Here is a 12065-nt window from a genome sequence, read left to right as displayed (position 1 = left end):
TTTTGGGGTTAATCATTGACGCTCGTTTGTCTTGGTCGCTCCATATCTCTTACCTCAGAGTTGAATGCTCTAAGGTCCTTAACTTACTTAAGGTCTTGTCCCATACTTCCTGGGGAGCTGATATATACGCGCTCCTCTCTTTACACTCCTCTCTTGTGCTGTCTAAACTTGATTATGATTGTCTTGCTTACTCGTCTGGCTCTTCTACTCATCGCCGTCTTGATGCTCTGCACCATACCGGGTTACGCTCGTAGGCTACTTGTAGAGGTGTAGACTACTTTGTTTTCTTAACCACACCTATATGTGTCGCCTGTCTCCAGAGACTAGGATCTTCACGGCAGAACTTTATGCTAGTTTGTACACTCTTCATCAAATGCTTTCTCGCTGTCAATCTTCGTTTGTTGTCGTTGATTCTCACAATGCCTTCATGGCTCTGGAGTCCTTCAATCCAGTCCATCCTGTGGTAGTCGAAATTCAACATTGGCTGTTTCTACCTCCAGCAGATTTAAGACAGTGGAGTTTGCTGGATTCCCAGTCATATTGGTGTGTTCTTAAATGAGCGTGCGGACGCTGCCACTAAGGAGCTAAGGGGTCTATTCGCTCTTCTCCCATCTCCTGTAAAGGTTATCCTTATTCCGACTTCTACCCAGTTATTCATTCTTCAATCCTTGCCCATTGGCAGAGTCACTGGTCTTCTGTTACTGGTAAGAAACTGCATGATCTCAAAGGTAGTGTGCCCCCATGGCCTTCCTAATACCACCGTAACCGGCGGTGGGAACTGGCTCTGGCGAGGTTATGTCTTGGCCATACAAGTTTAACTCACGGGCACTTAACGGAGCGCCACCCTCCTCCTTATTATCCAAACTGAACTGTCCCTCTTATTGTCATGCATATCCTTGTTGAATGTCAAGACTTCCAGGACGTGCGTTTGTCTTGCTTCCCGACAAAATTTGCAGTAACTTGTTCCTGGATACAATTCTTGGTGAATCAGATACCTTTCTTATTGTTCACCTTATGTGCTTTTATTCTCGTATTCACATCATTAGTGATATTTAGCACCTTTCGAATATCCTGCACATTTGATGGTGCTACGTCCCGGCTTGGTGCCTTCTTTTGATAATTACTTGTTATTACACGTCATTAATTACCTGTGTTTGCAGAGCATAGGACAAGCTCCTACACAATTCTTTTTAAGTGTACCATCAAATATTTAGGATTTTCTCCCTATCCTATAAGAGAAAACTTTAACTTATGGGTAAACTCTTCTATCCAAACTTTAGGACCCAGTATGACAAAATCCAAGTTTACTAAGGTCTTATGTATATCCAAGGGTTTTATATATATATATATATATATATATATATATATATATATACACTTTATATATAAAAATATACACTTTATAGTATATATATATATATATATATATATATATATATATATATATATATATATATATATATATATATATATATATATATATATATATATATATATATATATATTACATATTTTAAACTATTATTTCAAGGCATGGAAATCATGATATAATTTATAACCCTGGGTGCTTATGGTGTACAGTGGGTGTATAGTGTGGGTATGATGTATGTATAGTGTGGGTATGGTGTATGTATAGTGTGGGTATGGTGTATGTATGGTGTGTGTATTGTGTGGGTATAGTGTGGGTATGGTGTATGTATAGTGTGGGTATGGTGTATGTATGGTGTGTGTATTGTGTGGGTATAGTGTGGGTATGGTGTATGTACAGTGTGGGTATGGTGTATGTATAGTGTGGGTATGGTGTATGTATAGTGTGGGTATGGTGTATGTATAGTGTGGGTATGGTGTATGTATGGTGTGTGTATTGTGTGGGTATAGTGTAACACCCAGGACCCCCCCCCCCCCTTAGAGTTCACACCCAGGGAAGTCTTCTCCAAGAGGTCAGCCCAGATGACCTCCGGTTTATCTTGTATATTGATTAAAAATTCCTGGGTTAGTCTTAGTCAGCATAGTTTCAAGTATGTAATATTTCATGCAAGGAAATTAAACTCCAGATTCTTATGTGTAAACATCCCTGGATCTCCCCCTTTTGGCCAGGTCAGAGGTCAGTCACACACGTAATTAATAACTCCTCTCTTGAAGAGTGTATGGTGAATGTCAAACAAGCTTATTGAAATATTTCTTGAGTGTTTGTACACTTTTGGTGGGTAGCAACAGCAGATCTCCCCCCTCCCCCCTGTGGGGGGTTGTATATAGAGGGCCTGTAGGAACATAGGAAGGGGAGAGGGCGGTACACCGGGATCGAAAGCGGGGCTGTGAAGAACATCTCAGCCTGGGAGAGAGATAGCTTAAGGTAATGTGTGTGATCTCTGAGTTTTTGTTCCATGTCCAAATTTCTTAACTTTTTGCCAGTGTTAGTGTAGCATTTATAAGTAGTGATTGACATAATTTTGGTCTCAATAAACTCGTTAAATTTCCCGTCTGTGTCAATTGTTGAATCCTCTTAGCCTTTTGGATATAGTGGCTGACAACCGTTTTCATAATTAATGACAGTCATAGAAAGTACTCTCCAAGTCAAGCAATGTTTCTTGCCTCGTTGCTTGATATAGTTTCAATGGTCAAAGGCAGATGGTGGCAGCGTATTTCATCCTGTGTTAGCATCTCCTTGTTGGCAGTGTACTTTGTAGTCCCGGTGTAATCATCATATGTCAGCCCATAAGTGTTACCAAGTGCAACCAATGGGGAAGTGTTACTCAGGATAGTTTAGGGTTCCATTATAGTGGTGTTCCATTATAGTGGTACATTTTAGGGTGGTGTTACAATAGAGTGGTGTTACAATGGTGGCAGCGGTGGGATTTGTTTTTTTCATTGATACTTTATTGTCATATTAGGATATCGGAATCGTATCATGTGTGACGGTATCATTGCTTGTACTTTTGCCAAGATTTTTTTTGTACTTTTGTTTCTTTCATTATACATTTATGTTTTGTTCTTACTGCAGTATAACTGTATAATGTACTTTGCTTCATGTTAATTTAGTTAGCTTACTTTTATCATTATGTCACTGGCAATTTTTTTTTTTCTTTTTAGGGTTAGTTGTGGTATTTTGGATGAGTTAGGATAAGACAAAATTGTGCTTAATTATCATACACCCGATTTTGTCTTAACTCCGGGGAAAGGGAGCTGTAACACCCAGGACCCCCCCCCCCTTAGAGTTCACACCCAGGGAAGTCTTCTCCAAGAGGTCAGCCCAGATGACCTCCGGTTTATCTTGTATATTGATTAAAAATTCCTGGGTTAGTCTTAGTCAGCATAGTTTCAAGTATGTAATATTTCATGCAAGGAAATTAAACTCCAGATTCTTATGTGTAAACATCCCTGGATCTCCCCCTTTTGGCCAGGTCAGAGGTCAGTCACACACGTAATTAATAACTCCTCTCTTGAAGAGTGTATGGTGAATGTCAAACAAGCTTATTGAAATATTTCTTGAGTGTTTGTACACTTTTGGTGGGTAGCAACAGCAGATCTCCCCCCTCCCCCCTGTGGGGGGTTGTATATAGAGGGCCTGTAGGAACATAGGAAGGGGAGAGGGCGGTACACCGGGATCGAAAGCGGGGCTGTGAAGAACATCTCAGCCCGGGAGAGAGATAGCTTAAGGTAATGTGTGTGATCTCTGAGTTTTTGTTCCATGTCCAAATTTCTTAACTTTTTGCCAGTGTTAGTGTAGCATTTATAAGTAGTGATTGACATAATTTTGGTCTCAATAAACTCGTTAAATTTCCCGTCTGTGTCAATTGTTGAATCCTCTTAGCCTTTTGGATATAGTGGCTGACAACCGTTTTCATAATTAATGACAGTCATAGAAAGTACTCTCCAAGTCAAGCAATGTTTCTTGCCTCGTTGCTTGATATAGTTTCAATGGTCAAAGGCAGATGGTGGCAGCGTATTTCATCCTGTGTTAGCATCTCCTTGTTGGCAGTGTACTTTGTAGTCCCGGTGTAATCATCATATGTCAGCCCATAAGTGTTACCAAGTGCAACCAATGGGGAAGTGTTACTCAGGATAGTTTAGGGTTCCATTATAGTGGTGTTCCATTATAGTGGTACATTTTAGGGTGGTGTTACAATAGAGTGGTGTTACAATAGTGTGGGTATGGTGTATGTACAGTGTGGGTATGGTGTATGTATGGTGTGTGTATTGTGTGGGTATAGTGTGGGTATGGTGTATGTACAGTGTGGGTATGGTGTATGTACAGTGTGGGTATGGTGTATGTATGGTGTGTGTATTGTGTGGGTATAGTGTGGGTATGGTGTATGTACAGTGTGGGTATGGTGTATGTACAGTGTGGGTATGGTGTATGTATGGTGTGTGTATTGTGTGGGTATAGTGTGGGTATGGTGTATGTACAGTGTGGGTATGGTGTATGTACAGTGTGGGTATGGTGTATGTATGGTGTGTGTATTGTGTGGGTATAGTGTGGGTATGGTGTATGTACAGTGTGGGTATGGTGTATGTACAGTGTGGGTATGGTGTATGTACAGTGTGGGTATGGTGTGTGTATTGTGTGGGTATGGTGTATGTCTATGACTACTTCATGATTTAAGCACAGTGTAAACACAGTATAAACACGGTGTAAACACGGTGTAAACACGGTGTAAACACGGTATAAACACGGTGTAAACACAGTGTAAACACAGTGTAAACACAGTGTAAACACAGTGTAAACACAGTGTAAACACAGTGTAAACACAGTGTAAACACAGTGTAAGGACCCACCTGCAACAGAGGGCGTGAGGACCAGTCCTGGGGGCAGCTGTACTGGCAAGGCCTGGCTGAGGGCGGCGTTATGGGCGGCCGTGTGAGTGCCAGCCTGGCTGACCGTGGGTGTGGGCGTGGCCGTGGGCGTGGGCGGCGACGAGGAGTCCGACTGACTGGAGGATCCCCCGCCCAGGTAGTCGTCCCGTCCCAGACCGTCCTGAGGGGTAGGAAACACTTGGTTACAACACTGTATTGACCCATAGTGCAACACTGTCTTGACCCATACAGCAACACTGTCTTGACCCATACAGCAACACTGTCTTGACCCACAGTGCAACACTGTCTTGACCCACAGTGCAACACTGTCTTGACCCACAGTGCAACACTGTCTTGACCCACAGTGTAACACTGTCTTGACCCACAGTGTAACACTGTCTTGACCCACAGTGTAACACTGTCTTGACCCACAGTGTAACACTGTCTTGACCCATACAGCAACACTGTCTTGACCCATACAGCAACACTGTCTTGACCCACAGTGCAACACTGTCTTGACCCACAGTACAACACTGTCTTGACCCACAGTGCAACACTGTCTTGACCCACAGTGTAACACTGTCTTGACCCACAGTGCAACACTGTCTTGACCCACAGTGTAACACTGTCTTGACCCATACAGCAACACTGTCTTGACCCACAGTGTAACACTGTCTTGACCCACAGTGTAACACTGTCTTGACCCACAGTGTAACACTGTCTTGACCCACAGTACAACACTGTCTTGACCCACAGTACAACACTGTCTTGACCCACAGTGTAACACTGTCTTGACCCACAGTGTAACACTGTCTTGACCCACAGTGTAACACTGTCTTGACCCACAGTACAACACTGTCTTGACCCACAGTACAACACTGTCTTGACCCACAGTACAACACTGTCTTGACCCACAGTGTAACACTGTCTTGACCCACAGTGCAACACTGTCTTGACCCACAGTGTAACACTGTCTTGACCCATACAGCAACACTGTCTTGACCCACAGTGTAACACTGTCTTGACCCACAGTGTAACACTGTCTTGACCCACAGTGTAACACTGTCTTGACCCACAGTACAACACTGTCTTGACCCACAGTGCAACACTGTCTTGACCCATACAGCAACACTGTCTTGACCCACAGTACAACACTGTCTTGACCCATACAGCAACACTGTCTTGACCCACAGTACAACACTGTCTTGACCCATACAGCAACACTGTCTTGACCCACAGTACAACACTGTCTTGACCCATACAGCAACACTGTCTTGACCCACAGTGTAACACTGTCTTGACCCACAGTGTAACACTGTCTTGACCCACAGTGCAACACTGTCTTGACCCACAGTGTAACACTGTCTTGACCCATACAGCAACACTGTCTTGACCCACAGTGTAACACTGTCTTGACCCACAGTGCAACACTGTCTTGACCCACAGTGTAACACTGTCTTGACCCACAGTGCAACACTGTCTTGACCCACAGTGTAACACTGTCTTGACCCACAGTGTAACACTGTCTTGACCCACAGTGTAACACTGTCTTGACCCACAGTACAACACTGTCTTGACCCACAGTACAACACTGTCTTGACCCACAGTGTAACACTGTCTTGACCCACAGTGTAACACTGTCTTGACCCACAGTGTAACACTGTCTTGACCCACAGTACAACACTGTCTTGACCCACAGTACAACACTGTCTTGACCCACAGTACAACACTGTCTTGACCCACAGTGTAACACTGTCTTGACCCACAGTGCAACACTGTCTTGACCCACAGTGTAACACTGTCTTGACCCATACAGCAACACTGTCTTGACCCACAGTGTAACACTGTCTTGACCCACAGTGTAACACTGTCTTGACCCACAGTGTAACACTGTCTTGACCCACAGTACAACACTGTCTTGACCCACAGTACAACACTGTCTTGACCCACAGTGCAACACTGTCTTGACCCACAGTGTAACACTGTCTTGACCCACAGTACAACACTGTCTTGACCCACAGTACAACACTGTCTTGACCCATACAGCAACACTGTCTTGACCCACAGTGTAACACTGTCTTGACCCACAGTGCAACACTGTCTTGACCCATACAGCAACACTGTCTTGACCCACAGTGTAACACTGTCTTGACCCATACAGCAACACTGTCTTGACCCACAGTACAACACTGTCTTGACCCATACAGCAACACTGTCTTGACCCACAGTACAACACTGTCTTGACCCATACAGCAACACTGTCTTGACCCACAGTGTAACACTGTCTTGACCCACAGTGCAACACTGTCTTGACCCATACAGCAACACTGTCTTGACCCACAGTGTAACACTGTCTTGACCCATACAGCAACACTGTCTTGACCCACAGTGTAACACTGTCTTGACCCACAGTGTAACACTGTCTTGACCCACAGTACAACACTGTCTTGACCCACAGTGTAACACTGTCTTGACCCACAGTGTAACACTGTCTTGACCCACAGTGTAACACTGTCTTGACCCATACAGCAACACTGTCTTGACCCACAGTGCAACACTGTCTTGACCCACAGTGTAACACTGTCTTGACCCATACAGCAACACTGTCTTGACCCACAGTACAACACTGTCTTGACCCACAGTGTAACACTGTCTTGACCCACAGTGTAACACTGTCTTGACCCATACAGCAACACTGTCTTGACCCACAGTGTAACACTGTCTTGACCCACAGTGTAACACTGTCTTGACCCATACAGCAACACTGTCTTGACCCACAGTACAACACTGTCTTGACCCACAGTGTAACACTGTCTTGACCCACAGTGTAACACTGTCTTGACCCACAGTGTAACACTGTCTTGACCCATACAGCAACACTGTCTTGACCCACAGTGTAACACTGTCTTGACCCACAGTGTAACACTGTCTTGACCCACAGTACAACACTGTCTTGACCCACAGTGCAACACTGTCTTGACCCACAGTGCAACACTGTCTTGACCCACAGTGTAACACTGTCTTGACCCATACAGCAACACTGTCTTGACCCACAGTGTAACACTGTCTTGACCCACAGTGTAACACTGTCTTGACCCACAGTACAACACTGTCTTGACCCACAGTGCAACACTGTCTTGACCCACAGTGTAACACTGTCTTGACCCATACAGCAACACTGTCTTGACCCACAGTGTAACACTGTCTTGACCCACAGTGTAACACTGTCTTGACCCACAGTACAACACTGTCTTGACCCACAGTGCAACACTGTCTTGACCCACAGTGTAACACTGTCTTGACCCATACAGCAACACTGTCTTGACCCACAGTGTAACACTGTCTTGACCCACAGTGTAACACTGTCTTGACCCACAGTACAACACTGTCTTGACCCACAGTGTAACACTGTCTTGACCCACAGTGTAACACTGTCTTGACCCACAGTGTAACACTGTCTTGACCCACAGTGTAACACTGTCTTGACCCACAGTGTAACACTGTCTTGACCCACAGTGTAACACTGTCTTGACCCACAGTGTAACACTGTCTTGACCCACAGTGTAACACTGTCTTGACCCACAGTGTAATACTGTCTTGACCCACAGTGTAACACTAACTCAACCTTGTCTCTCCTAGGCTTAAACCTTGGTCATATATGTGTCATCTTAGGCCTACTTAAGCGCGCCTAACAGCTGGGTGGACAGCGCTTCGGATTCGTAGTCCTGAGGTTCCGGGTTCGATCCCCGCTGGTGGCAGAGACAAATGGGCAAAATGTTTCTTTCACCCTGATTCCCCTGTTACTTAGCAGTAAATAGGTACCTGGGAGTTAGACAGCTGCTACGTGCTGCTTCCTTGGGGTGGAGGCCTGGTCGAGGACCGGGCCGCGGGGACACTAAGCCCCGAAATCACCTCAAGATAACCTCAAGGTATACCTTGGTACATGTATGTGAAATACTAAGCCTAGGAAATTTTAATCTGTTGTTGTCCTGCTCGTGGGCACAATCAGTAGTAAAGACGACTGTTTGGCTACAACCAGACCATTTGTGTTTGTTTGTGAAACCTTAGTGGTATTGGGTATCATTCTTGGACGACAGGTTGGGATACAACATCGTGTATGCTGTATTTAACACAGACACAATGGTTAACCCATGAATTACAACGTTAAATGTGAGATTAGCTTCAGCCCTGGTGTTAGCTTCAGCCCTGGTGTTAGGGTCAGCCCTGGTGTTAGGGTCAGCCCTGGTGTTAGGGTCAGCCCTGGTGTTAGGGTCAGCCCTGGTGTTAGGGTCAGCCCTGGTGTTAGGGTCAGCCCTGGTGTTAGGGTCAGCCCTGGTGTTAGGGTCAGCCCTGGTGTTAGGGTCAGCCCTGGTGTTAGGGTCAGCCCTGGTGTTAGGGTCAGCCCTGGTGTTAGGGTCAGCCCTGGTGTTAGCTTCAGCCCTGGTGTTAGCTTCAGCCCTGGTGTTAGGGTCAGCCCTGGTGTTAGGGTCAGCCCTGGTGTTAGGGTCAGCCCTGGTGTTAGGGTCAGCCCTGGTGTTAGGGTCAGCCCTGGTGTTAGGGTCAGCCCTGGTGTTAGGGTCAGCCCTGGTGTTAGGGTCAGCCCTGGTGTTAGGGTCAGCCCTGGTGTTAGGGTCAGCCCTGGTGTTAGGGTCAGCCCTGGTGTTAGGGTCAGCCCTGGTGTTAGGGTCAGCCCTGGTGTTAGGGTCAGCCCTGGTGTTAGGGTCAGCCCTGGTGTTAGCTTCAGCCCTGGTGTTAGGGTCAGCCCTGGTGTTAGGGTCAGCCCTGGTGTTAGGGTCAGCCCTGGTGTTAGGGTCAGCCCTGGTGTTAGGGTCAGCCCTGGTGTTAGCTTCAGCCCTGGTGTTAGGGTCAGCCCTGGTGTTAGGGTCAGCCCTGGTGTTAGGGTCAGCCCTGGTGTTAGGGTCAGCCCTGGTGTTAGCTTCAGCCCTGGTGTTAGCTTCAGCCCTGGTGTTAGGGTCAGCCCTGGTGTTAGGGTCAGCCCTGGTGTTAGGGTCAGCCCTGGTGTTAGGGTCAGCCCTGGTGTTAGGGTCAGCCCTGGTGTTAGGGTCAGCCCTGGTGTTAGGGTCAGCCCTGGTGTTAGGGTCAGCCCTGGTGTTAGGGTCAGCCCTGGTGTTAGGGTCAGCCCTGGTGTTAGGGTCAGCCCTGGTGTTAGCTTCAGCCCTGGTGTTAGCTTCAGCCCTGGTGTTAGCTTCAGCCCTGGTGTTAGCTTCAGCCCTGGTGTTAGCTTCAGCCCTGGTGTTAGCTTCAGCCCTGGTGTTAGGGTCAGCCCTGGTGTTAGGGTCAGCCCTGGTGTTAGGGTCAGCCCTGGTGTTAGGGTCAGCCCTGGTGTTAGCGTCAGCCCTGGTGTTAGCTTCAGCCCTGGTGTTAGGGTCAGCCCTGGTGTTAGGGTCAGCCCTGGTGTTAGCTTCAGCCCTGGTGTTAGGGTCAGCCCTGGTGTTAGGGTCAGCCCTGGTGTTAGGGTCAGCCCTGGTGTTAGCTTCAGCCCTGGTGTTAGGGTCAGCCCTGGTGTTAGGGTCAGCCCTGGTGTTAGGGTCAGCCCTGGTGTTAGGGTCAGCCCTGGTGTTAGGGTCAGCCCTGGTGTTAGGGTCAGCCCTGGTGTTAGCTTCAGCCCTGGTGTTAGGGTCAGCCCTGGTGTTAGGGTCAGCCCTGGTGTTAGGGTCAGCCCTGGTGTTAGGGTCAGCCCTGGTGTTAGGGTCAGCCCTGGTGTTAGGGTCAGCCCTGGTGTTAGGGTCAGCCCTGGTGTTAGGGTCAGCCCTGGTGTTAGGGTCAGCCCTGGTGTTAGGGTCAGCCCTGGTGTTAGGGTCAGCCCTGGTGTTAGGGTCAGCCCTGGTGTTAGGGTCAGCCCTGGTGTTAGCTTCAGCCCTGGTGTTAGCTTCAGCCCTGGTGTTAGGGTCAGCCCTGGTGTTAGGGTCAGCCCTGGTGTTAGGGTCAGCCCTGGTGTTAGGGTCAGCCCTGGTGTTAGGGTCAGCCCTGGTGTTAGGGTCAGCCCTGGTGTTAGGGTCAGCCCTGGTGTTAGGGTCAGCCCTGGTGTTAGCTTCAGCCCTGGTGTTAGGGTCAGCCCTGGTGTTAGGGTCAGCCCTGGTGTTAGGGTCAGCCCTGGTGTTAGGGTCAGCCCTGGTGTTAGGGTCAGCCCTGGTGTTAGGGTCAGCCCTGGTGTTAGGGTCAGCCCTGGTGTTAGGGTCAGCCCTGGTGTTAGGGTCAGCCCTGGTGTTAGGGTCAGCCCTGGTGTTAGGGTCAGCCCTGGTGTTAGGGTCAGCCCTGGTGTTAGGGTCAGCCCTGGTGTTAGGGTCAGCCCTGGTGTTAGGGTCAGCCCTGGTGTTAGGGTCAGCCCTGGTGTTAGGGTCAGCCCTGGTGTTAGGGTCAGCCCTGGTGTTAGGGTCAGCCCTGGTGTTAGGGTCAAGTACGATTATTGACTCTTAAATGTCAACGTAAATAAAAAAAACCAAGTGCAGTAATATACTTTATCACACATTATGACAAAACTGTGTCTGAGGTGACGATATTTGTAGGCTGGTAGACCCTGGAGTGTCCCTGGGGCGGTGACGATATTTGTAGGCTGGTAGACCCTGGAGTGTCCCTGGGGCGGTGACGATATTTGTAGGCTGGTAGACCCTGGAGTGTCCCTGGGGCGGTGACGGTGTCTTGGCCCTCTGCTCTCTCTCTCTCTCTGGCTCTCTGGCTCTTGTACATGGGACACAAGCGTAGCGCTCTTGTCAACGGACCTCCCGCTGGAGGGGCTGCCCCCTGTGGATGACTGGGGTGTCCAGGGAGAATGATGACTCTGCACCAGTGTGGTAGAAAGTATGAGGCAGTAGGACTTCCCTGTTAACAGGGGAGCACCGCTGGGGACGACGCACCCTTCCTGCACTGGGGCCAGATTTACGAAAGCACTTACGCAAGTACTTACGAACGTGTACATCTTTCCTCAATCTTTGACGGCTTTGGTTACATTTATTAACAGTTTACAAGCATGAAAACTTACATATCAACTGTTGTTATTATTATAAACAGCCTCCTGGTTCTTCGGAGTTCATTAACTGTTTAATAATTGTAAACAAAGCCTCCAAAGACTGAGAAAAGATGTACAGGTTCGTAAGTGTTTACGTAAGTGCTTTGGTGAATCTGTCCCTTGGCCATCGCTCGCCCTCCCTGGCAGGTGGTATCCCTTGGCTCCGGGTCCCAGACTTTTAGACTGGATGCTCTGTGGAAACTGAACCGACTTGTCTTACCCAGGCTCATGGTGTGGCCCCGGA

General features: G+C 47.8%; 1 protein-coding gene across 4 annotated transcripts in view; it reads right to left on the bottom strand.

Moving 5' to 3' along the window:
* LOC123770712 (serum response factor) overlaps positions 1-12065 on the bottom strand; it is a 310097-nt gene that overhangs the window by 18973 nt on the left and 279059 nt on the right. For all 4 annotated transcript variants that reach the window (XR_011228475.1, XM_045762838.2, XM_045762828.2 and 1 more), the window contains exon 3: positions 4777-4975. Coding sequence is in view for 3 of the 4 variants with exons in the window: in XM_045762838.2 (XP_045618794.1) it covers positions 4777-4975 (199 nt within the window). In the remaining variant the exon portion in view is untranslated. The remainder of the gene's footprint in view (positions 1-4776; positions 4976-12065) is intronic.

Source organism: Procambarus clarkii, chromosome 14, assembly GCF_040958095.1.
Source record: "Procambarus clarkii isolate CNS0578487 chromosome 14, FALCON_Pclarkii_2.0, whole genome shotgun sequence".
Classification (NCBI taxonomy): domain Eukaryota; kingdom Metazoa; phylum Arthropoda; class Malacostraca; order Decapoda; family Cambaridae; genus Procambarus; species Procambarus clarkii.
The sequence above is the reverse complement of the archived record's forward strand: the minus strand, read 5'-3'. Positions and strand labels throughout refer to the sequence as shown.